The sequence below is a fragment of the Dermacentor albipictus genome, unplaced genomic scaffold, assembly GCF_038994185.2.
Source record: "Dermacentor albipictus isolate Rhodes 1998 colony unplaced genomic scaffold, USDA_Dalb.pri_finalv2 scaffold_30, whole genome shotgun sequence".
Lineage (NCBI taxonomy): Eukaryota > Metazoa > Arthropoda > Arachnida > Ixodida > Ixodidae > Dermacentor > Dermacentor albipictus.
The window spans coordinates 178292-203812 of record NW_027225584.1 but is presented as its reverse complement, the minus strand read 5'-3'; the positions used below and the strand labels follow the sequence as shown (position 1 = coordinate 203812).

The 25521-nt window shown below is 49.7% G+C and overlaps 1 protein-coding gene across 1 annotated transcript in view; it reads left to right on the top strand.

Moving 5' to 3' along the window:
* The window catches only part of LOC135908408 (uncharacterized), a 117215-nt gene that overhangs the window by 17489 nt on the left and 74205 nt on the right, over window positions 1-25521 (top strand). Inside the window, exon 5 of the mRNA XM_065440190.2 lies at window positions 13867-14041. Within this exon, the coding sequence (XP_065296262.1) occupies window positions 13867-14041 (175 nt within the window). The remainder of the gene's footprint in view (window positions 1-13866; window positions 14042-25521) is intronic.

Sequence of the window (25521 nt, the reverse complement as noted above, 5' to 3'; positions counted from 1 at the left end):
CGACAATGTATTAGTTACTAGCGTTATGTCAGTAACCAGTTCACATTCATCATTTAGAACGTACGGTAGCTGAGGCCGCTCGGCTGCTGCTCGTGCTGGTGGTGCGACTTGGCGTGGTTAAGTATGTCTATGCTTCCACAAGATTATTTGAGTCTCCGTGGAATAGTGGGGTTCAAGAAGTACAATAAGGCAAGGGGTCGTGCAGTGTTAGGGGAAACGGGTCATTGCTATTCCGGCACTGACAGTAGCTTACTAACAGTGTATGTATTTATTTTGTTACCTCGAACACTTAAAATGATGCCGACGAAGGTTACTCAAATCACGTCACCACAGATTAAGTTTCTGCCAAGGCGGATGTCATTTGCAAGATAAACCAAAGCAATAGATTGTTTAATTAAGCCAATTACATTAACTAACGTCTCAGTTACAAACATTACGGGACATTTTTGTATTGCAAGGTAGAAAGAAATTGTCGTAGCCGTTTATTTACGTGGTTCTAAATTTCAAAGTGGCCATGTAACAGGCGTTAAATTGTTTCTTCCATTTAACTGATCACGCACGCAGCGCCGTGAAGGGACGCTCGCAGTGCAACCTCGTTGTGACGCGCTGTGTGGCGGCATCCGATGAAGCTTGGCTATATGGCGCGATAGAGCGACCCGCCTCGCCCCTGCTGCTGAAGTGACTGTGCGTTCAATCGGGAGTTGCGCGTGGCGCCAATTGGAAGAGGACGAGGGAAGGGGGAAGGCAGCTTCATTTACGCCACGCTTTTAGGTCGCACAGGGGTTGAACAGGATGCCGCGTTTGGCGGTATTGCCTGCGCAATGAGGTAAATTTAACAAATAATTTGACGCCAGTTACTTCGGTCTACATGGCCACATTGAAATGCAGAAGCACGCTGAGTTCTCTTCCATTTTCCAATACAATCGTGTGCCGTAAAGTTGGTTAATTCTAGGACGCTTAATAACGAAATTAGTTCATTTAGTAAATGGATTGCTTTGGTTTTTCTTGCAAATAACGTCCACCTGTGCAGATCATTAATTTGTAATGACGTAATTCAAGTAACTCTTGTAGGCTCTTTTTAAATATCATTCGAAGTGAAAAAAAAAAGACTGTATTTCATATGAAGGCCTGCAGGTTGAGATCATTCGTCGACATCCACAATCCCGCTGATATAGAGCGAACTTTCAAGTTGCATTGACCCAAATGTCATTTACTCATGTGAAAGAAATCACAGTTGTAGGTCTGTACTATTGCAAGGCTACATCGACAATGCCAAAGCGTGATGCACCCTCCTCTACAGTAGTATTTTTTTTTTACTAAATACTATAAGTAGTATTTTTCTTTTCGCAAAATATGAGGGCTTTTCAACTCTCTCATTATGGACCTTGCAATCTCGGCCTCCTAAATTTGGTCAGCCACAAAGAACAAGCACCAGCGCGGCATCGTGAGATGAGGTGATAGTCCGCTAGACGCGCAGGATGCACTTCCTTCGCGGCACCTCCAAGAGAACCCCTCACCAGGTTTGGGCATGGCAAACAGACGAGCGAGCTACACAGATCGCGCGTTGACGATCGCTTCTACAAAGTGTCGAACTGCTGCATGGCGCTGATAGCTACAGAAATTCCAAACGAATGCCCGCGCGCCCTTCCTCTCTTTAGGGAGCCCCTCTTCGTGCCGGAGAACTAAGATCACGCGCACAAACGCCTCTACATCAGACGCACTGCCTGCAACGTTACCGATTATGACACGTAGGCAAATAATTCATTTCAGAATGCACAAAAGCGCTACTAGACGTGTGCGGCGCATCCGAAAGGGAAAAGAAGAAATAAAATGGGGGGAGGGGAGGGGATTGAGGCAGGATTCGCGACAGAAACATGATGCAGACGCCACGCGGTTTTGCGGCTCCTTTGTGGAATCAGGCAGGAAAGGAATGCTGTTTGCGGACACTATTCGAATTCTGGAGTTCTACGTGCCAAAACCACGATGTCATTATGAGACACGCCGTAGTGTTAATTTTGACCACCAGGTGATCTCCAACGTGTCCCCAATGTAAAACCCCTCAATTTTTCAAAAGTAGCGCCATTCTTAGATCTTTCCGCCACCCCGCTCACCCTGGCGCTTCCTCCTCCACGCCTCTAAAACCCCTTAAACTTTGTAAAGTAGTGCCACGCTTTGAAGAATGCCGCCTCCTCCTCGAGTGCTCTGGCCGAAGCCGACGCCGTGCCGCTATTGGCCTAATGGCATCACGTGGCCCCTTGAGCTGGCTTCGTTTGTTTACAGTCACGCTTCAGTGCCATTTTTGCTTGAGAAGCGGCGCTTGTTGGCTCCATTCCTTCCATTCGTATTCTGTGTTGTTTTGATTTTGTGAATGTCTTGAAGGATGTTTTGTGGCAAGTGCGACGTTGCTTCACGTCATTTTCTGTTACCATGACCTGCTGCGCGTTTGGATGCCAATATAGTTTTAGCAAAGGCAAAAATATGTTCACGATACCGTCCGGTAAGCGCAACGGGTTAAGAAGAAGCACATGGCTTCACCAAATGGGGAGGGAGAACTTCCGACCAACTTCCTCCGCGCGACTATGTGACGTAAGTTGTGGGTCTCTCATAGTATTGTATGTGCCAAGCTTGCGTATTGTGCTGCGGGAAATAACGTAGTAGATATTGCACAGTTCCCTGTGCATGTTGTCATTTGTACGCACGCTTTACCATGATTTTTACGCAACGTCTGCTTTGCTTATATGCGCACTACGTGGTCGTGTTAGTCATATTTGGTGCGCTTAATCGTTTTGAACGCCAACCGGCTTGAGTTCGCGGGCACGCGAGGTTGCGTGCGATAACATGATTACGAAATTTTTAACATTCAGCGCAGTCCTTTTGATAAAATTTCAGTCTCGATCATGAAAGCGCCTCGGGAGAGCAACTTTCTGCCTTTTGTGGTTACTAGCCTTCTTTAGATAGACTAGCTTTGTTTGCCACATTTGTTCGTGTTCCTCGTTGGCGGTCGCCCGGTGGATTTGCGATACAGAGGCACCGATGAAAAGCGTGCGTGCTCTCCCGAAACCGTGTTACGCGGTGCGTTCGTCGTCGAGCGACCGCATCATAGGTAATTGAGACGTATGTGCTAATTCGCGTGAGCTTTAAAGTGTGCGAAGCTTAAGATGCGGCGGTGGAGCACTCGCAAAGAAAACGTGCGGTCGCCCGCCCGTTCGCTGGTTGGATTAGTCGTCGTTCGTGCTTAGTCGTTTGCTCGTTCGTTCGCGCGCTCGTTTAGTCGTTTGCTCGCTCGTCTATGCCACTATTAGTTTCTACAGTCACTATGCCTAATTGAGACGCGCTTGCTGTAGGACTCTTAGGCTGGTGCGTTTATTTACGCAATGAGACAATAAATGGTGCACACGGACTTGTGACTGCAAAGGCAAATCTGTAATGCATCTATGTGAAAATAAATTGTTAACTTGGAACTGGAATGCCGTTTCATATCATTTTAACCTATGGATAAAACATAATTTCACTTGTCGCAATTTCGGCCGCGTAATGGCGGGGGGATTTTTCACGCGATCATGACTTCACTAATAAAGTCATGTCTCGCAAATGTTACTTCGAAGGGAGTGCAACCGTCCTCAATGCATGCACCTCAGTGCAACTCGGTTCACGACAAGTACGTCACTTAGTAAACGGACGAACCAACGCACGACGAAGTGTTATTCCTGATAAGTCATTAACCTGAAAAAATTACTGAAGGCCACAGTGGTCTTGTTTGAGATTGAGTCAAGCATCGTTATCGCGCTCCCGCTACGCGCACGAGTGCTAAAAACTCATTTTATTTTCTTGTGTACGCACAGTCCCGACTCGATGATCGGCGCGCGGTATTTCTGTCGGCGTTGAGACACGAGAAACATAATAGCACCAGCGCCCACCTCTGAGGCTTTGCGCGCGCTTAGATTGGCAAGCACGCACGTTGGCGGCACTGTAGCTTGTAATACACTTTCGAACCTCCAGAGCAGTGATCTCCGTCAGCCTTTGTACGTCACAGCTGATACGCGCCGCAAATTCACATGGTAAGGGCGGCGCGGATTCTTTAGGCTGAGGGCTTGCTGGAAGCCAAGAGGTTGTCATTCGATGGTAAACGTGTTATTTACAACCATTCGCAACAAGATCTTGCGACGCGCCCTTGAGAAATGCTGCGTACCTAATTGTAGGGCACGCGATACATTCGCAGTCGTCAACGCACAGCGTTAACACTCCTTTAGGTACTTTTTTAAGAAATAGTTATCAAAAAAGTGAACTAAAAGCTGCCGTTACCGAATTTGTATAAGCATCCGACTAGAAATTCTATGCTGTACACGAAGTTACGCGGAGCTGGAAAGCCAACGTCAATGCCTAAAGAGCACTGCCTTGCTATGCGTGCATTCACTCTGCGAAAGGTCGTCCGCTGCGCTCGAGCATCGTAGGCGGCGCCATGGTCGAGGAGGCACTAAAGCCCCTCAATTTTTCAAAAGTAGCGCCATTCTTAGATCTTTCCGACACCCCGCTCACCCTGGCGCGTCCTCCTCCACGCCTCCTGTCGCCCCAGCCTCCTCCGCTCCCCCATTGGCCAATCTGTGTCACGTGCAAGCAGGCGCCGCGCATTTGTATATTTTTTTTCTTTCCAGAGCGGAGCAGGCGCGGCGCTTTTGTTTATTTTTTTCTTTCCAGCGCGCTCCGACCTCCATTGCTGGGCCTGCGCGACGAAAGTACGGCAGGCGGATTGACGGAATGCGTTAGCGTAATAGAATGTGTTAGGGCCGAGAACTTAATTGCGATGCCGTGCTGCTGCGCCTTCGGTTGCCGCAACAGGCACAGCGAGGGCAAAAAGCTTTTTGGTTTGCCATTCGGCGGGCGCAACGCAAAAAGAAAAGTGTGGATTTACAGGATCGGGCATGTTGACTTCGAGGAAGTGGCTAAGAACGCACGGCTTCGTGAAGTGCCACGGCTCCTCACAACCTCTTCTTTTGAGCCTAGATGACACCTTTCGCTTCGAAAACGTGTATGTGTTCATGCTCTGCGTGGTTTTTAGTGCGTTGAAGTTGACTTTTTTTTTCGAATGTGCTCTCTCTGTTTCATGTAGTTTGGTCTTGCGTGAAAGTGCACGCATTTGCAGCTCTCCTGTTACATAGAAGTGACTTTATTCTGGGTGTGTTTTGAGCTCCACCAGAAGTTAGCACATTCTCGACGCTTTTGCAAGGCTGACTATTACTTATGGATGCAGCCTTTTAGCTTCGAATGTACGTCCGCATGTATTGATTTGGTTTGTGGTAATTAACGTTTTTAACGTCCCGAAGTGACTAAAGCTATGATGGAGGCCCTGGTGTATGGCTCCGGATAACTTTATCTAGGTTGCCAGGGGATGTTTAACGTGCACTTTGATCGTAGTGTCGTACGTGGGCCGGTAAATTCCTCGTTGGCGTTTCATAATTCTCGCGCGGGCGAGCTAGCGCTGCTTTAGAAGTTGGCGCGTCGGCGCGATTCTATTTCTTCAATATATTTTATTTACTAGTTGTAACAACATGAGAGCAACAACAACCGGGAGTACCAAAGCTAGAACCAGGGCTGGATGGGGCTCGCCGAAGCCTGTGCATGCCAAGGGAGTATAAGATAGTCTGTCCGCTATAGCGGACAGCGAATTTTGTATGCGAAGACTCCCTGCACCGTCTGCTTTATTGTAATGTCACGTGCTCTTCAGAGGCCTCCGTTAGCCGTTACATGTGCCCTCCTGGAGCAGTACTTGTAAACAAAAAACAATCTATCGCCACGATTTCCAATGCACCCCACAATGAAAAAAGCAGCCCTGTTGCCAGGCATTGCTGACCGCAGACAGTGGGAATCTCTCACGCGCCGACCGAACAAAGGTATCCTGCAGGTGCGTAAATGAACCTACGAAACCACGTACACATAATTTCACGCTGTCAAAACCTGAAACTCTTGTAATTACGCGCGTGTTTGAGCACACCGCGTGCTTGCGTCATGTTACAGCAACACGAACTCAACGTGCGCGCACTTTAGGCCTTAAATACGTCTTGAATAATAGTCCTTTTCTCAATTTCTTCCACAATTCCAACAGGACATTTTTAAGGCCAGTTACGGACTGACGAAGCAAGATGTCTATTGAAAATACTGCTCCGCAGGGCTCGAACAAGCTTTTCCGCGGATTTCCTCCTGTAGCGTGTTACCGTCGTCTGCTATGGCAGGCCCAGCACCGGTGGCGCCACCATCGAGGCCGCGCCGAGCGGAGGAGGAGGGAAGTGAATGACGCTACTTTGGGAGATTAAGGGGTTTTACCCCAATGCAGGGAACAGGCAGAAGAAGGGAGTGTCTGTATGGAAGAGAATACCGCCGCCTCGTAGCATAGTGACGTGACATTTGAGTTTCTCGCATCTCCTAGAGTAATTAATGAACGTATATGTGAACAATTCTTGCTGTAAAACGCTTCATAGATGGTACTTTCAGTGTTTAACAAGATTCCCAATGTGGACTTATGAGGAGCTCTTTAACGCCTGTGTGATAGCTTTCGCGAAAGAGTCTGTAATTATTGTGTATAGAATTGTTGGCTTTTAGATAAGTAAAAAAAATAAAAAGCAATAAAAGAGAAAGGCATTTCATATAGCGGTTTTAAAGAATGGTCACGCTATTGTTGAGACTATAGATTACATTTTAATACTATGCCTGCATTTGTTTGGCAAAAAGGGATAGCGTTTGTCGGAGAAAGTGAAAGACAACTCTTAAGTCTCATGCATAAACCGTAGCGCTGGATATTTAATGGTGATGTCATAGATTTTAGGGCGTTCTCATGTTGCGGCGGTTACAGATAGGAAACGAAAGCTCACTCACGCTCTCATGTTGAGTTGTCCTTTCTTTTGTTACTGTAGTGGCTGCGCGCCTACCGATAACCGACACGTGAGCTACTGGGATACGCCCCCATAGAGAAAGAAATTCAACAAGAGGGGACACTCTTCAAAAACTGGCAACAGGAAACACGTCACGCATAGTTTCAACTCCATCCGTTAGTTGACGCGAGCATCAGAAAAAAAGATTGTGAAATAAACTTACAGACATCGTTTTATTTTTTTTTATTTTTTCCTACTAAAAGTGAAAACGTTTTGCGTGTAAATAAACTTATACTTTGCGACTTATTTTTGTTGCGTTGCCTAGCAACAAGCTAGCGGCACGTCAGACGCACGTGCATACAATGTAGCCAGCGCACGTCTTCCCAGCTTATCACACACGCCGGCCCAGCTGTGCTGGCGCTCGCCAGTCACCTTGTCCATGGAATAAAGAAATTCATTTGCGTACTTTCCCTGCAACTGCCTGGTTCCTGCCTGCCTGGAAGAATACATAATGGTGACGAGGATCAACACATCGACAGCGGGACCCTGCAGCTAAATTGGCATTCTCTTCTTCACTTCGGAACCGACAGTACTGCGAGATGGCCTCGCAGCTGGGACAGATGGAGCCTTTTGACGACTCGACCAGTGACTGGACGTCGTACGACGAGCTACTCTCATCGTACCTGAGGGCAAACAAGATTCCAGCCAACCTTCAAGTCGACGTTTTCGTGAATCTCAACGGCCCAAAAACCTACCAACTGTTGAAGACTTTGACTGCTCCCGATACGCCTACTTCGAAGTCGTTAAGAGCGTTAAGGGAAGTTTTCAGCAAACAGCTGTCGCCAAAGCCGTTCGTTATTGCCGAGAGAGCCAAGTTTTACCGCGCCGTACAGGACGAAACGCAGACGATAGCTCAGTTTGTAGAAGAGATACGCATGCTGGTTCAAACCTGCGATTTTGGTTCTTTTCTCGACGATGCGCTTCGCGACAAGTTTGTGTGTGGCATGCGGCGAATAGACATCCAGAGACAGCTGTTCGTCGAGGACAAGCACTTTCCAGAAGGCAGTTGACCATGCTCTGGCGTCCGCGGCCGCAATGAACAATGCAGTGACAGCCCATGATTTATCGGATAGCGGTGGCTTAGTTCACCGAATGCAGGGCGGAAAGCAGAAGAATAAGTACGCAAGTAAACGTGGCAAGTCCCAGCAGTGCCATCGCTGTGGTTCTTTCAAGCACGATGCGCAAGCGTGTCCGCACGTACGAGCTACTTGTTTCGAATGTAACCGGCAGGGGCACATCCGTGGGATGTGCAGAGCAAGAGTGCAGCAAGAGTGGAACCAAAAAAAAAACAAGAAGCCGTGCATGTGCACGCTTGAGTGCAAGACCCAGCACGACTTCACTAAGCTCAACAGTGTCGACGTGTCACGAACCGCACCCATAATGGTAGGCGTAAATGTAGAAGGAACAACCGTACATATGGAGCTCGACACTGGAGCAGCAGTATCGGTCATGTCGCACCATCAGGCTAAAGTGTACTTTCCTGGTGTTTGTTTGCAACCAACAAAGATGCAACAGAAGACATACACAGGGGAAGCCGTAAAGCCTGTAGGAGTAATGGATGTGCTGGTCCGCCAAAATAACCAAGAGGCACGATTGCCGCTTTACATTGTTCCGCAAGGCGGCAAACCGCTCTTAGGTCGCAACTGGCTACAGCATATCAGGCTAGACTGGGGTAGCATTCGAGGTATTTGCAAGGTGTCCGCTGCGTCAGGCAGTCCACCCGCAGCACTGGAAACGCTGCTACGGAAAAACGAAGACCTGTTTAAGGATGAGTTGGGGACCATACCAGGAGAGCAGGCAAGCCTCCAGTTTAAGGATGACCAAGTGCCTCGTTTTCTAAAAGCACGGAGTGTGCCTTTCACTCTTGTGAAAAGAGTAGAGGCTGAATTGCAAAAGCTCGAGAAGTGGAGATTAATTTCTCGTGTCGCCAGTAGCAAGTATGCAACACCGATTGTTCCCGTAGTAAAGCGCGATGGGTCAATTAGAATATGGGGAGATTACAAACTCACGCTGTACCCGATCCTAGATGTCGAGACGCACCCGCTTCCAAAGCTGGATGAGCTTTTGGCAGCATTAGCGGGAGGTCAGAAATTCTCCAAAATTGATTTAAGTCGGCCTTATCAGCAAGTCGAGATGGACGAAAACTCCAAAGCCTACCTGACTTTGAACACGCCCAGGGGCTTATACGTTGTTAACCGCTTGCCTTTTGGCATCGCCTCAGCGCCGGCGATCCTTCAGGAGATCATGGATAATATTCTGAAGGGCCTTGACGGGATTACTCGTTACATCGACGACATCACGGTCACCGGAAGGACTGAACAGCAGCATCTGAAAAATTTGGAGGCGGTACTGAGACGGTTATCAGACAGAGGCATCAGGGTAAAGAAAGTAAAATGCGAGTTTTTCAAAGGCAAGTTGTAGTACTTGGGACATGTCATTAGCGCGCACGGAATTGAACTGGCAACTGACAAGCTAGAAGCCATCGCACAGGCTCCGCGTCCCACGCACAAGCAGCAATTACGTTCACCGTTGGGCTTGATAAACTACTATGGCAAATTTGTTCCTAACCTGTCAAGCGTCGTTTTACTCCTAAATAGATTGCTGCGGCTCGATGTTCCCTGGGCCTGGTGTGACGAGTGTGAAGCAGCCTTCTCGGATATCAAGCAGCTGCTGCCACAGTCACCAGTTCTCGCTCACTACGACCCCAGTGCGCCCCTGCAACTGTCGTGTGATGCATCGGCATACGGTATAAGAGCTGTCATCTCTCATGTGGAGCCAAATGGTCAGTGCCATCCGGTTGCATACACATCACGTACTTTATCTTCAGCGGAGGTCAACTATAGCCAGCTGGAAAAAGAGGCACCCGCTCTAGTTTTCGGCGTCCAACGCTTCCATTACTTACTTTTCGGGCATCCATTTGTTCTCGTTGCTGACCACAAACCCTTGCAGACAATTTTCGGTCCTAAGACGGGAATACCAACTGTTCCCGCAGCTAGACTGCAACGCTGGGCTTCAGTTCTGTCTGCTTACAATTTTACTTTGAAGTATAAGCCATCGAGTCAAAACGCCGAAGCAGATTGCTTATATCGATTGCCCCTCTCAAGTGAAAGTGAAGAATGCTCGGATGACCAGTTCTATCTCCTACGCATGCAGTCCTTGCCAATCAACTGTCGTGATGCAGCACGCGAAACGGCCCGAGATCCGATTCTAAAGATGGTCATGCAGCACGTAATGAACGGTTGGCCTGAGAACGTCGTGAGTGAAGAAATTAAGCCGTTTTTTCACAGACGCTGTGAACCTTTTGCACAGCTAGGGTGTCTTCTTCTTGGAATAGGTGTCGTTATTCCTCCGAAACACCAGTCGCAGATGCTCCAAGAATTGCACCAGGGACATCCTGGAATTGTTCGGATTAAAGAACTAGCACGCACATACGTGTGGTGGCCAGGCATCGATCGCGACATTGAGACCCAAGTGCGTTCTTGCAACCCCTGTTGAACTCAACGCGTGATGCCTTGCCTGGCTCCTTTGCACCCGTGGGCATGGCCAACGAGACCATGGGAACGTCTGCATATAGATTTTGCAGGACCTTTCAAGGGTGCCATGCTCCTGGTTGTGGTCGAAGCTCACTCCAAGTGGCCGGAGGTGGGCCAAATGCGAGACACGTCCGCGAAAAAGCACAGTAAACCGCCTCCACGAAATCTTCTGCAGGTTTGGTTACCCTGAAGTTGTGGTATCTGACAACGGGCCGCAATTCATCTCGGATGTGTTTTCAAACTACCTTAAGAACATCGGCACACGCCATGTAAGGACGTCAGCCTACCATCCGGGCAGTATGGACAGGCTGAACGATTTGTCCAAACTTTGAAAGCGGCACTGCGGAAAAGTAGGCACTGCGGAAAACTCTCCCAACGTTGTAACACAACGTTGGGAGAGTTTGTTGTCTTACAGGAACAACTCCACATGCGACCTCGGGCGAAACGCCGGCAACTCTCCTGCTACAGCGTCGACTCCGCACCCGTCTAGATGCAGTCAAGCCGCCGCTGCAGCAGAAGGTTTTGACGCAGCAGTTCGTCCAGACAGTGCGGCGCAAGCAGCGCGCACGTGGATTCGCTGTGGGTGAAAGTGTTCTTGTGCGAAATTTCAGACGCGGTGCAAAGTGGTTGCCTGGGATTTTGTTAGGGCGGACTGGACCTGTTTCATACAGAGTTCGTGTGCAAACCGGTTGAGATGTGTTTGCCTAGAAGCGCCACCAGAACCACATAATTCAAGCCAGGGATATGGACTTTCCTTACATCCCTGAACAGCGAGACGACCCTGAGCAGCTGTGAGCCGAGATGACGCCGGTGCAGCAAGCTTCGTCTTCTCTTCCAGTCACGGCAGAGCGGCGTTATCCTGGAAGGCAGCGGTGCCCTCCGGACCGCTATGTGCTATGAACTACTTTTGTTTCAATGCATGCGCCCGAAATACAATAAGAACGGGGGAGTGTAGTGGCTGCACGTCTACCGATAACCGACACGTGCGCTACTGCGACACGCCCCTTTGATAAGGGCTTATATACCAGATGGCGGCCCAGCTGTGCTGGCGCTCACCAGTCACCTTGCCCATGGAATAAACAAATTCCTTCTGCGTACTTTCCCTGCAACTGCCTGGTTTCTGCCTGACTGTCAGAACACCACAGTTACGCAGTACGATTCTCCTTTATTTATAAACGCCTGACGAATCTCGACCAAACACTGTCAAACTGTATATGTCACTTAGGTGGTGTGGCGGGAACTTCAACTTATAGCGTTGGTCATTCGTCTGTGTCCTCCTGCAGTCGTTTTAATATTTACGTCGTTTCCGGCATAGCAGCCCTCCATGCTAATGGTTAAGGGTTGCCTCTTTGTGACTTAACATCTGTCGCCTACTATAGTGTAGGTTAACGCAATTTTCTTACTGTTCTCTAGTGGCTCTATGAGTTATCGGTTTATTGAATAAGAGCAAAGTAGGCAACCGGCCGCAGGTTGTTATCGACGCTTTCTACTTGGCATAAATTGTAATTGCTGCTGAAGGTTCCGCTAAAGCGGGGCAGACACGAACAGGCTATGTCTACAATGAGATGATTACATATATACAGGACGAGCTGTGTTTCCTTGCCAGTCGTAAATACGACACTGACAGAAAAAATAAACGAAGAAAATTACTCCCGTACACTCCATCGACAGTGCTAATTTCCAGTGGATTATTCGTAACTCTAACACTGATAAACAATTATTAATTAGCACCACCTATATGCTTACGCCCTTCCTTCTTTGTGGGCGTCTACAGCTCACTCTAATGTATGCAACATGAATTACCAACTCGGCCAAACTTCGATCGCGCTCCAGTTGGCTTCTTTCTCAGCTTCAGGTTCCCGTCTGCGTCGCGTGTTTTTCACCTGGGCGCACGAATTATCAGGACGCTGTACGGCTCTTGGCGTAAACCTCCGAGCTTTTGTTGATCTGAATACTTGTGATGGTCGGGCAGACTTTCGCGCTTCATTCTGTAAGCGGAATAATTATGGGAACAGCGAGCACACTCCCTGCGAGACGTTCGAGTCTATTTCGTAGCACAATACTATGGCGCGATCTTCAGTGTGCATTTAGTGCAGTGACAGCCCTTGCATTGTTGGCGCCTTAAGTTAGTGCACCTCATGCGACGCACCGAGTCTCCACACTGTGAGGTGTGCAATGTGACTGAAACTATAGGTCATGTGCTTTGTGACTGCCCTAAGTTCGTGGAAGAGCGTGATAGGTTGGTCAAGGACCTTACGCGTCTCGACAGTGCACCGTTGTCGGAGGATATTATTTTAGGCTCTTGGCCAGACGCTCAGTCGAGTTTTAAGGCCATCAAGGCATTACTGAACTTTTTAAAAATTAGAGGCCTGGACTGCAGACTTTGAGCATGCCCAATTGCTTGCCATATTTTCTACATCTTCCTTCTATCGTCATCGTCACCCATCATGCACCTCTTTCTTCCCTCTTTCTTTCCCACTTCCCCTTCCCCCAATGCCGAGTAGCTGGCTAGAGGAATATACCTCAGGCCGACCTCTCGGCATTTCCTGTCATTAAACTTCTTTCTCTCTCTTAAGTTAGGGAAATAAATTACGATTGGGGATAGGGCACCACACTGTATTACGCCTTTAACACGCATATATGAATTGCTAGCGCCTCGAAACAAAAACAACTTGACTTCATGCTTACGTTTCATGCTTCATGCTTACGTCTTCCTACGTAACAATATCAACACTATATCCACCCAAACTGTGACCCTGGTTTACTCGCAAGGGTGGTTCACGGCACAGAAAGCAACGAAGTGCGAATAATCTAGCACTACATGCATAAACGACCGGCCATGAACTTCTAGGATGAAGAAGCTACGTGAATTTCACAGAAATCTGACAAGAAAATAGAATGAGCACCAGAACAACCAAAGTTTAACCGAACACGCACAACTTATTGAAGAGTTATAATAACTCGAATTAAATGTAACAGAAATCATTGGATCCAAGCAACTGACCCTCTCGGGAAGAACTGCAGTTAACTTTAAACTCAGTTCCGACCTCAATCAATCTGCAATATATCAACCAGGTCGAAAGTAAACAAGACCGTCCGTCCTCGACTGAGACATGCAGAATGGAACAGGTCGTGCGAGAACGCGTGCTTCTAAACATAAAACGATAAGACGTTGCATTAGCGGAGATAACAAAACGGAGTGAACCTAATGCAAAATGCCAAAATGTCTGTTGAAGAGGACAATATGGGGTTTTACAGGGACGTTCTGTCTACCCGCCTACCCATTACACTGCATTCAGTTGGGAAGGAGTTTCAAGACTCATCAGCTTTCATTCGTTTGACTCGACATGTTGTAACGCCTTACAGTCCCGTTCCACTCTGCTTAGTGACTGTTCTGGTTTCTTTTCCAGTGGCAGATGCTGCTGTGCCTGAGCTGCTTGTCCGCCGTCGTCCTCGTGCTGCTGGTGCTGGCCGTGGTGTACGCCTTGCTGTACGCCTTGGTGCCGGAGTCTCTGGCGCAGCATTCACTCATGGCCGCGCGCCGATGTGGAGACATCCCCACCTGGGGGGAGTCCCATCTCAAAGGCAAGAGCGCACTCGGACGACGACAGGTGGCAAAGAATTTCGTCTTAAAAACGATTTTCAAATAAGAGCATTTTCTTCTCCGAGCGACAACGAGTCCCTGGCCTTGAAAAAAAAACAAGTCTACTTGTCGGAACGTGGTTCTCGTTTTGCTCATAACGAGTATCTTGGCGCTTTAGTGTAAGGCCACACATTTCAACGCGTATATCTCTTTTTTCGATGCAATCCTCCTTGGTGCGGATGATGTGAGTGGTTTACCGCTCAGCGTGCCACGGTGCCGCCTGCCTTCTAGAACTTCCGGTGGTCATGAATCACCGCCCCAGACATGCTCCCGGTATATGAGCTGATTCAATGTCATCTGTTCATTATGAACGGTAAAGCGCTACGCTTCCGCAATGTTCCCGCGGAAGAATACAGTGGCGGCGAAGCTGTCTCCTTTGGACTTCTTTATTAAAATTATTTATATAGAGTCACCTTTAAACTTTTTGCACCATCCTTAATGTGTTTGTGGCTCGGACCCCGAAAGGGAAATATCGTGCTTCAAGTCAGATATGAATTTCACTTACGTTGCACTCATTCACGAGAAACTTCATCACACTAAGTCCTTCAGTGTTGTTCGCAAACGCTTAGCCACCATCTTGTCCAACTCATGACTCTCATCACCAAGAAACAGCGCCCCATGTAATGACGCAGGTTATACAAGGTGTATTTTTAGATAGCAGATCTTTTTTGTGAAAGACTATAAGCGCCAGGACGGTGGCGTTCTTACAGATGATTTGGCAGCAAGGCGGGGATACCTGCCTCTAGTATCGTAAGCTTGAAAAGACTAATAAAAAGAAAGATTAAGTAACACAGTTTATTAGAACGTTGGGGGCAGCAGTCGCTTTATGGCAGATTCGGTGGCAGTCACATTTTAATGCACCGCATATTTTTTAGTTTTGAGTGTGGCGCTTAAATACAAAAAATCATCGAAATTTCGACGCTAAATCGAGGCAATATCGAAACCGAGCAAAGTGGAGCGTTCAACAGGTAGCCCCGCTATTACGTCAGACGGAAACGCCCCGTGACGAAAAGTGAGAGAATAAAGCTTGTACCATAGACAAAGAAATTCAACAAGAGGGGACACTCTTCAAAAACAGGTAACAGGAAACATGTCACGCCTAGTTTCAACTCCGTCCGTTAGTTGACGCGAGCATCAGAAAAAAAGAATGTGAAAAAAACTTCCAAACAACGTTTTATTATTATTTTTTAATCTTTCCCACTAAAAGTGAAAAAGTTTTGCGTGTTATACTCCTGTCACACGGACGCGGCTAAAGTCCTTTTAACTCCCTTCAACCAAGGACGTCTTCATCTCGAGGGAGATGCGCGCCGTGTCACACGGCAGTCCTTTAGCAAAGGAAGTTTAAGGAAGTTCCCAGCGAAAGGAGATGGAAAATCTCCCTTGCAGACTGAAGGGAGTACTCTTGTTCCCAGCGTGCTTGAATTCCGAGTCAAGAAATCACCCTCAATTTTATTAATTTTGCTTTTACCAGCAATTATAACTGTTTTTATTGCATATAATATAGTATTTGAGCACTGACAAAGATATTTCAGTTGAGCAGCTACATTCGACTCTCAAACCGGGCGTTCTTGGAATTTTTCGTCTTTAATATAGATACCATATTTAAAATGCAATGCATGAATAATTGTATTTTGTAAGAAAAGACAAGGAACCAAAACTTTTTAGCAATATATAACGTGTTTCTTTCATGACTGCGTACGAGGTGAGCAGCGCCTAATGGGCCCCCAGCGGCTGCTTTCGAAAGCTCGCTTATAGGCCGTGTGACAAACAGCTAACTCCTTTGAGGTGATACTCCCTTGCGGTCCTTTAAGGGAAGGAAGTTTGAAGGAGATCCGAGTTGCCTGTGTGACACGGGTACGCCAGACGCACGTGCATACGTCATGCGCCAGACAAGCCGCAGGAGTGAGCGAGGCCGGCTGCGCATGTGAAGCTCGCGTGCTCGGCGACCCGTCTGTTTTGGATGTAGACCGTTTTTTGGGCTCCCGGCGTTCTCGTGTGTTCTGTCTGCATTTCGACACGGCACCGCTGCACTGCTGGACTACAGCAAGGTGAGGAATTTCGTTTGACAGTCTGCGACGCACTTCAAGCACATTTAGGCTTACTGCACAAAACTGAGCCTATAGTAGTGACGCAGTTATCGAAAAACAGCTCCGCAGTCCAAGCCTATTTAGTATGAGTTAATTACTCGTACTGGGATATGTTTGCGACACTTTCTATGAGCCCAAGCATAATTATAACTTATTTCGGTAGTTTTTGGGCACGCTCGCCGCACCTGGCTTTCTGACGAAAAGCACCTTGGCCGTGTGACGCAGTTTCGCGTGTACTGAATCTTACCGGGACAAGTTTTGGCGCTTTCTCTGACCCCAGACATTATTGTAACTAATTTCGCTACTTTTTGGGGTACTTTTCAAGCACAGTGGCCGCGCTCGGCGTAGTGGCGCAGTTAGCGAAAAGCAGCTCGGCTGTGTGCAGCAGTTAGTTTCGCGTGTACTGAATCTTACTGGTAGACGTTCGTGACGCATTCTCTGACCCGAAAAAGTAATTTATTTGGTAACTTTGGGGGATATCTTGAGGCATGCTCACCGCGCCTGGGGTTGTGAAGCTGTTAGCAAAAAAAAGCAAGCCGGGCATAGTGAGTTAGTTTTGCGTGTACTGAATTTTAGTGGGACAATTTAGTTTGTGACGCATTTTATAGCCCTGCAACAACATATACCTTATTTCGGTACTCACGCTTCTCGAAAACGCGACGAGCGATTGCCGAGAGTGATAACACGGGAGTGTTGCATGCGCCGGCAGGACGCGTAAAAGATAACATGGAGGAGCCCAAGGACATGACATTTATGTATTCTGAGCGACTGAAAACAGGCTTTGCACCCACGAGTCTGACTTGGGTGCGATTAGAAGGCATTCTGCGAGCGTGTAACATGGTCTGGCTGAGCCTGTACTGTAGCCACCTTTGTGTACTTGGCGTACCATCGCGTCGACTGAGGCCAAGTTGTTTTGGAAACGCGTATATAGTCACCCATGTATTTGTGCTCTTGAAATGCAGGAAATAATGTCCGGGAAGGGAGGGGTGCTTGAAAAGCGGATGTTTTCTTCAGATTTTATGGCATTGTTTGGGAGGAGTCTCTGCTGCGAAATGTACGTAAAAGTGAATTTATCTGTAATGCCGCTCATTCACCACTTACGCACGTTTCGCCTCTAGACGCAATACTACTGTTAGGTCAATATACCGAAATGATACATGCTTGTAATTTACTTTCAGCTGATGGCATCCTGGGAGCTTTGTACGGCAACGACTGCTGCTTACCTGGTGCCACAACTTTGGATGAATGTAGAAGAAGCCCAGAACGAGTATTTATATAGAGCAAAATAAACATTTCATCATTTCAGAAGACGTCTTTCGTTTTCTTTATGAAATTGCACCTGACAGATTCGGCGGAGTCTTGTAAAGGTCGTTCGCAATCATTTTTACTAGATAATGAAACAATTCCACCCAAAGGCCACGTGGGTTTCAGCAGCAGAAGAAGAAGAAACTTTATTAAAGAATAGTCCGGCAGTTCTTGCTGTGGTGGCCTCAGGTGACGGCTCGAAGTCCTTTGACTCGAGCGGCACCTTCGGCTTGCCGGACGGCCCCGAGCTGGTCTGCCAGCTCTGAACTTCTGATAGCCGCCTCCCAGCGGCGGCGACGCCTACGGAGAAGGTCGCCGGCGACTGCAGCATCCGGGGCGGCGTCGGGAAGAAGCAAGCTCGAGCCTTCTCCTACTCTGGCAACGGCCGCGATTATGGACTATGATTATGGACGCGTCGCGAACGGAGCTGGTTTGATTGCCGTTGTTGCCGGCACATTCCCAGAGCATGTGTCGCAGCGTTGCTCTCTGTCCGCATGTTTTACACGCGTCTGTTGGATATAAACGCGGATAGCAGTGGTGTAAGATAGCGGGGCTATGGTAGGTGTGTGTCTGGAGCAAGCGTGAAGTTATTGCCTCGTTCCTGTTCAATTTATCGTGCGGTGGCGGGAGTGTACGTCTTTCGAGTCTGTAGTGTTGGGTGAGGTCTCTGAACGTGGTTAGGCGATCGCCCCACGCCCAGTGTGTTTCTTGTTGCTGTATTTCTGCTGTAGTGTCCCGATCCGGCAGATCCGATGCCCCGCTCTCGGGGGCGGAGGCGGCCACATAATCAGCGGCGGCTCGGCGTGTGAGACCTCGAGCCGTGGCGTGGGCCGCCTTGTTGCCTGCGAGCGGAACATCGGTATGTGCCGGGGTCCAGAGGAGGAAGACCGTAGAATTTTGGGGTTGCGAGGGCGATGACGAGTCGCCGTCGTCAGAAATTTGGAGTATTCGGGCAGCTTCCCGCGAAACATGACCGCGCGCGAAGCCGCGGATTGCCGCCTGCGAGTCGCTGATCACGATCGCAGCGTTCGGCACCGCGACGATTGCTAGGGCTAGCGCGGCTTCTTCGGCTACCTCCGTGTGTCCCGTGGTCACCGTGGCGCTCGCGAGGCACCTACCCGAGCGGTCTACAACCGCTATCGCGTGCGCGCTTCTCCCTACTCCATATAGCGCCGCGTTTACGTACCCCGCCTCGTTGCTGTTACCAAACTTCTTCTGAAGGTCGCTTGCTCGTTTGTTGCATCTCCCGGCGTGGTGCGTCGGGTGCATGTTCTTGGGAAGCGGCCGCGAACAAAGGCGGGAACCGCCGTCTTCTCTCCGTGCTGAGTGTGGTACGCGATGCTGAGCGACTCGAGGATGCATCGACCTGCCTTTGACCTCGATAATGGTTCGTATTGCGCAACGTCGTGCGCCTCGATTAACTCGTTGAGGTAGTTGTGAACTTCGAGCTCTAAAAACTTGTCGGCGCTCGCGTTGAGTGGAACGCCGACCGCCCTCTTGAAAGCCTTTCGGATCATGCATTCGACTTTGTTTTTTTCAGCCCCGGTCCACTTCAGGTAGGGGGCAACATACGTTATGCGGCTTATCGCGTACGCCTGCACGAGACGGATCGCGCACTCTTCACCCATACCATTGCGTCTATTCGTGATGCGACGCAAGAGTCGGATCGTATCATCTAGCGAACGACGAAGTATTCGCACCATCTCTCCGTTATGGCCGTTTGCCTACAGGTGTAACCCTAGGATTCTAATTTTCTCTACGTGCGGTACGGGAGTACCATCTGCCAATGTAATGCGTGTTTTGGAATATTCCCGTTCCTCTTCGCGCAAGGCTTTACGACCCCTTCTTGTGGGTTTATAGAGTAAGAGTTCGGACTTGGTGGCCGAGCACTCATGGCCCATTCCACGCAAGTAATTATGAACCGCATCTACTCCTGCCTGTAGCGTTCGCTCGACGTGACCGTCACATGCTCCCCCGGGAACCCAGAGGGTGATGTCATCCGCGTAGAGACTGTGATGTAATCCTTCTATTTCTGTTAATTTCTCGGGTAGACCAAGTAGAACTAAATTAAAGAGTAATGGTGATATGACGGATCCTTGCGGCGTGCCGCACGGACCCGTCTCAAATTCCGGCGATTCCTCGTCGCCGACGACGACGCATGCGCGCCTGTCCGCGAGGAAATCTCTAACGTACTTATACATTCTTTGGCCTAGTCCTAATGTTCTAATTGTTTTTAAGATCGCTTCGTGCTTAACGTTGTCAAAGGCCTTTTTATTATCTAAGCCTAGAATTGCCTTAGTGGAGCTGGTAGTGTCGTCTACGATCTGGGGTTTAAGCTGAAGCAATACGTCCTGTGCGGAGAGGTTGCGGCGGAATCCTAGCATGGTGTGCGAGAACGCGTCATGATCTTCGAGAAAGTCGGTTACGCGGGTGAGAACTGCGTGTTCCATGACTTTGCCGACGCAAGGCGTAAGTGAAATCGGTCTTATAGATTATCGAGCGTGACTTGCTTGCCAGGTTTAGGAATCATGATAACGCGGGCCTGTTTCCACGCTTCGGGAAGAGAACCCTCGCGCCAGCACTCATTGACGTAGGCCGCGAGTCGGGAGATTGACTCGTCGTCTAGGTTGCGCAGAGTCTTGTTGGTAACCCGGTCCGGGCCGGGCGCCGATCGAGTGTTTAGTTCGAACAGGACTAATCGAATTTCCGATTCGCTAAATTCCGCGTCCAGTTTCTCGTTTGCCACGCCGTCGTACTCGGCCTGCTGGATGCTTTCGGCCTTCTCAATGTAACGGTTACGTATTGCGTCGAGGAATTTATCGCCTTTATAATCTCTTACTAGTCTACGACTCTTGTGGCCTTGAGTGGCCCGAGTCTCCTCCAGATCTAATAGGTGTCTAAAAAGGCGCCAAGTGCTCGTCCCGGTCATCTGCCTCTCGAAGCCGTTGCACGTGTCTTCCCATTGTGCCCTGCATACCTGAAGTGCGTGTTCTTCGATGCCTCTGTCTAACTGTGCTATGCGTTTGCGCAACGCCTTATTGTGTCTTTGGTATTTCCATCTCTTAGGAGGGCTCGCTTTGCTTCCCACATGTGTAGGAGCCTGCTGTCACTTATTTCGAGGTTCGCCTCGGGCACCAACATCAACAACCGTTGGACAAATAAAGTTTATTCCTCCTTCCTCCTCGGGCGGAACATCGCTCGTTGCTGCGCCTACGTCCCTTCTGAGCGTCTCGGTCCACTCGTCTATGTCCGTAAAGGCCGATCCACACGACGGACCAAGTCTGCGGGCCGATCGGTCACGTGATGCGACTTCACGGCCCGCCGCGGTCCGGTCCGGCGCAGTGCACATCCACACGGCGGACCGCCATAGGAGATGGCAGAGCAGACGGCAGAGCAGATCAACAAGCTACACTAACGCTTTTCCGCGTTATCTTGCAATCATTCCGGCTCAAGTCCCACAAAGCAGGGAACTGCTCAACGAGGGATACAAAATAAAAAACCTCCTCGTCACTCCAAGAGGACACGGTGTTTAAAAAAATATATCTGCTGCACGCACATGTAGGCGGAACGGCGGACATGAAACGACTGGCTTGGGGCGCTATTCTGGACATTCCGCCATTTTCTTCGATGCGTGACGTAGGCTCGACGCAAACAAAATGGCGCTGGTGGCCCGGTTTTGCTTACGTAACGTGACGCCAACTTGACGTTTTGCCTAAGAAACTGAAATGAAGGCACTGAATGTAGCGTTATCGGTAAAGCAAAACAGTTTTCCTCCGTAGTAAAAATAAAGCAGCTATCAAAGCGTATGATTGTTCCGTCGAAAACGCTTCGCGCTTCCGTCGTCTGCTGCGTACAAGCCGTCGTCTGCTTCAATAGCTAGGATGCTTGTCCCCGGAAAATGCAAAGAGTCATCGCATGTTGGCGCCAACGCACTTGTTTTCTTGCTTGAGACAACATACGCGACCTACCAGTGGTGATGCGCGCACGTTCTAGGCCACGTTATCGCTATCTCGTGAAACGCAAGGGACTCAGCCCGACTCGGCTGGCCGAGAAACGGCCGAATATCACCGATAGCGTTGCGGGCGCCAGAGATATCCACTAGAGCGACGCAAGCGCCGGCGTTGCCATCTCTTGTTCATTTCGCTGGTTACTCGCACCGCGGGAGGAAACTTCAAGGCGCCGCCTTGCGTACATTTTTTTTATAAATTAGAAAGAGGCAGTTGTCATAACGTTTCATTGTGCGAAAAGGCATTAATCTTGATTACAATACGAATGCAGCAGTGAAAAGTGGACAACATTGCCGAAAGCTTGCTATGTTCAACCAATATTATTTTGTATAAACGCGTTCTTTTAAAGAATGATGGCCCCAAACACAAATGCCAACACTATCCGAGAGCCATACTATGAGCACGCGTTATGAGCAAAAGATTTTCGTGGCGCCAAACGACGTGGAAAATGTGGCGATACGCATTCCTCTCGGCTGCCATTGCATATGGCTGCTCATTAGCATAATTCGCGCGGCTCGTCGCAGCAAAATTATGGCGGAAAATCTCAGCAATGGCGGCCCAGCGCAATGTCACGCATCGTCAAAATGACGTTTACGAAACAGCCCTTCCTGTGACGCTCCCCACGAGATATTCCTTCAGCCAATCAGCGAGCTGGCATGGCGCATATCTTGGATCGCCACCACATATTCGCGCAATTGTAGATGCATTGCACTGGCTTTTGCACGCTACCGCTCACATTCTTTTTGAAGCGCTAACATCACAATATATCTGCCAAGGACCACAAAAATGTATTAGTCCATAAAATTTGCAGCTCCACGTCACGTTTCGTCATCTTGATGAAAACGCAAAATTGCATTTTGCAATACTTCCCCTTCCCGGCACAAATTTCAAAACACGTGACCTCTCGACAGCCAATCAGAGAGTAAACCTGGCGGATAATGGCGGCCGTGCAGCCGCCATGCGTGTCCAGAATAGAGCCCCAGGGGCCGAATCTCATAACGGTTCGGTTGGGGAACCGTTCCTTTGGCCTCACCTGATTGGCCAAAATTTTGATTACGTCACAGGTCGCCAGAGGCAGCGGGGCGGTATCGCAATTTTCGAATATGTCACGCATCTGTCAATCACCTTCAAAGCGAACCGGTCGTAGGAACCGGCGAAGGTGTAGTCCGCTTTGGGTTCCGTTGCTGTGGCTTGGCTGTTGGCTTGTGACCCTGGCCGTGCGCGCCGGTCGCGCGCCCCCGGAAATACGCGGGCGTCGCGCGCGCGTGCGTTGGTTGCTTCGGAGGCTATTACTTGCCTTCGTCGTCTGCTTGGCGTTCCTCTTTCTGTGTCGACCACGGCTGGAAGTGTGATACGCTTTCGAAGAAGTGACGGATAATGAGTTGCACCGCCCTTGCTGGCTTTCTAAGTAGACCTTTTGCAGGCTACGCTATCAAATGGAGGAGACTCGGGTGCAAGCGTACGAGTGGCCATTCCACGCAGAGGAAGGAATATTGCGCGCTGGGGTTCATTGCCACCGGCCTGCAGCTCCTAGAGCTCAGTCGGACGCGAAGCATTCGTCGGAATTGCCTAGATCTCTGCTGCCGACATTGTCCACAAAGTTGCTCTCGCAATTACTGTGTTGGCCCGTTGAAGGGCTGAGTCAGCTTTCCCGTGACCTCAGCTTCAAAGTCAATGCCAAGGAGATATTTGCACGGTGAGATCGAATTCCCAGTGCTATCGCCAGTGTGAATAGCGAGCAGATCGCCGTTCAGCAGTCAGAAGGGCTCAACCTAGGCTGGTTCAGCGCTTCCTTCGTTAGGCTGGTAAAACTATACTATCAGGACGAGAAGATATTGTGGAGATATCTTATTTGGCTGCCCTTCTTTTTCTATTTCGGGAGTGCCGCACTTTGTTCCTCAATTTCACGGCAGAGCGCGCACCGTCAGCGCCACACTCTTCGATTTGACTTTGCGCAGGAAACGCAGGGCCCGTATAGCGTAATGTTCGATTTAAGTTCCATTGCTTCTATATATCACGCGACGCGCCGTGGGGCAGATCGCAGGGATAGCGACAGCGCGGCGGCGAGCGAGTCATGTCCGAGCCGATGACGAAGGGCGAAAAAAGAAGGAAGAGCGACTCGCCCAAAATGGTCGCTTTTCGAGAAAGGCGACCGTTTGCGACCATTTGCGACTGGTCGCAAAGCGACCAACTTGGTCGCGCGACCTCCTCAAGTCGCCGGTGTGAATGTGCCCTAAGAACCAGTTCACGGTTTTGTCGCGCTATCTATTTGAGAAGTGCTGGTAGTGCGTTCCTGTTGCATGCATCGTGCGAGCTCCCGGTAGCAGACGACATATCGCTGCGCTCTGCCAACTCATTTACGCTTGCGATACCGCCTGTCGGCTGAGAATAAAAAAGAATGACATTAATAAATTACTTCTGCATTGCGTAAACGCCCGGCACCACACGTTTATACTTCAGAACTTGGCGTATAATATTAAATTTATATTTTACATTTATTTAGCAAGCGGAAACATTCTGCAATTCCTCGATTAGCTCGTCATATAATGACGTACACTTCAGAGGTGGCACCCTCTCATCCATTGGTCGCGTCCTCCCCTTCTTCCACCGCCGGCTCGGGAGGGGCACATCAAGTGACGTAAGCGGCGAAGCGAACGGTTCGTATTCCGGACCGTTATAAGATTCGGCCCCTGAATAGCGCTCCTGACTGGCTTTTGCTGAGCCGAAAACGAGTGGATTTGGCTCAAGACACTCTGTTGCCGGACAACATTCGCTGGCTGCGCCAAAATCGCTGCGGTTTGCGTGCGGTCCGCCGCCAAAACTGAAGCGGGAAAAGCCTCGGCGATTTGTTGGACCGCGAGGGCTGCGCTCTTGCGCGGGCCAACGGCGGTACGCACGAACTGGTGACGTCCTATCACGTGATGCGCGGACCGCGGTCCAAGTGTCCCTTGCCGCACAGTCGACACCGCGGCTCGCATCGATGTTCAGGCGACGGATTGTTGCGTCCGCATCCACGGCAAATCTTGTCGTTGGGATTGGGGCACACGTCGGCGCGGTGTCCCAGCCTTCCGCACTCATAGCACACATCAATCTGCTTCCTGTAGCGGGAGCATCTGACGAGCATAGATCCGTAATATACGTATCTCGGTACGGTGGAACCCGTCAAACAAAACGATTATGTTGTGCGTGTTGCTCATGTGTTTCGCGTGCAGCACTCCGGGGTTGCGCTTCGTCACTAGATTAGCGATGACGTCTGCCGGGCTCTCGGTCTTTGTAATGTTCCTGATCAGGCCCTTGGAAGTGTTCTCCGGGGCGGCTTGATAGGTGTTCGCGTCGAACTCTCTGTCTCCGATGCAAAGTTTGCTTATGACTCCGTAGCGTTTGGCTCTGTCTTCAGACGGCGTGCTGAGCACCACGACCTTCTGTTTAACGTTGAGGCAGATGCAATCTTCCCCGGCCGCTTCTCTGCCTACACCCGCCGCGTTACGTAGGCAGCAATAAATGCGAACCGTCCGTAATCGCGCACGTTGAAGCCGCCTCGGGGGCGTACGACGATTTTGTAATAGTCCGGCGGTAACTCTGGCCCTACGGCTTGCCATGGCAACCTGCTGCACTTGATGGGCGTACTTCCTTTTGTACTACGCTGTGGTGACTCCCGTAGTCGACGTGGCTACCGTCCGTCGCTGCATGTGCACATGCTGGTTATGCGCCGACTCGGTCGCACCGTCGGCCTGTTTCTTCCTCTTGACATCACGCCACTCCGCTCCCTCGCCGAAATCTTCCGGCCTAATCTCTGTTCCTTCTACCTGGACAACTTCCATTTAACGTCAGGAAAGGCCTGGCACTTTGCCGTCGGAGACTGGGAGCTCCAATGAGGTCCGTCGACACGGTAGGCTTGGCACGCCCCGCCGCCGCGGCGGCCGGGCATTAGTGGCCTATACGTGGAGATAGGCTTAGCTTGCCCCGCCTGCGTGGCGGGACAAAAGGCGCTGCTTCTCGGCCAGAACATGGGCCTACCTGGCG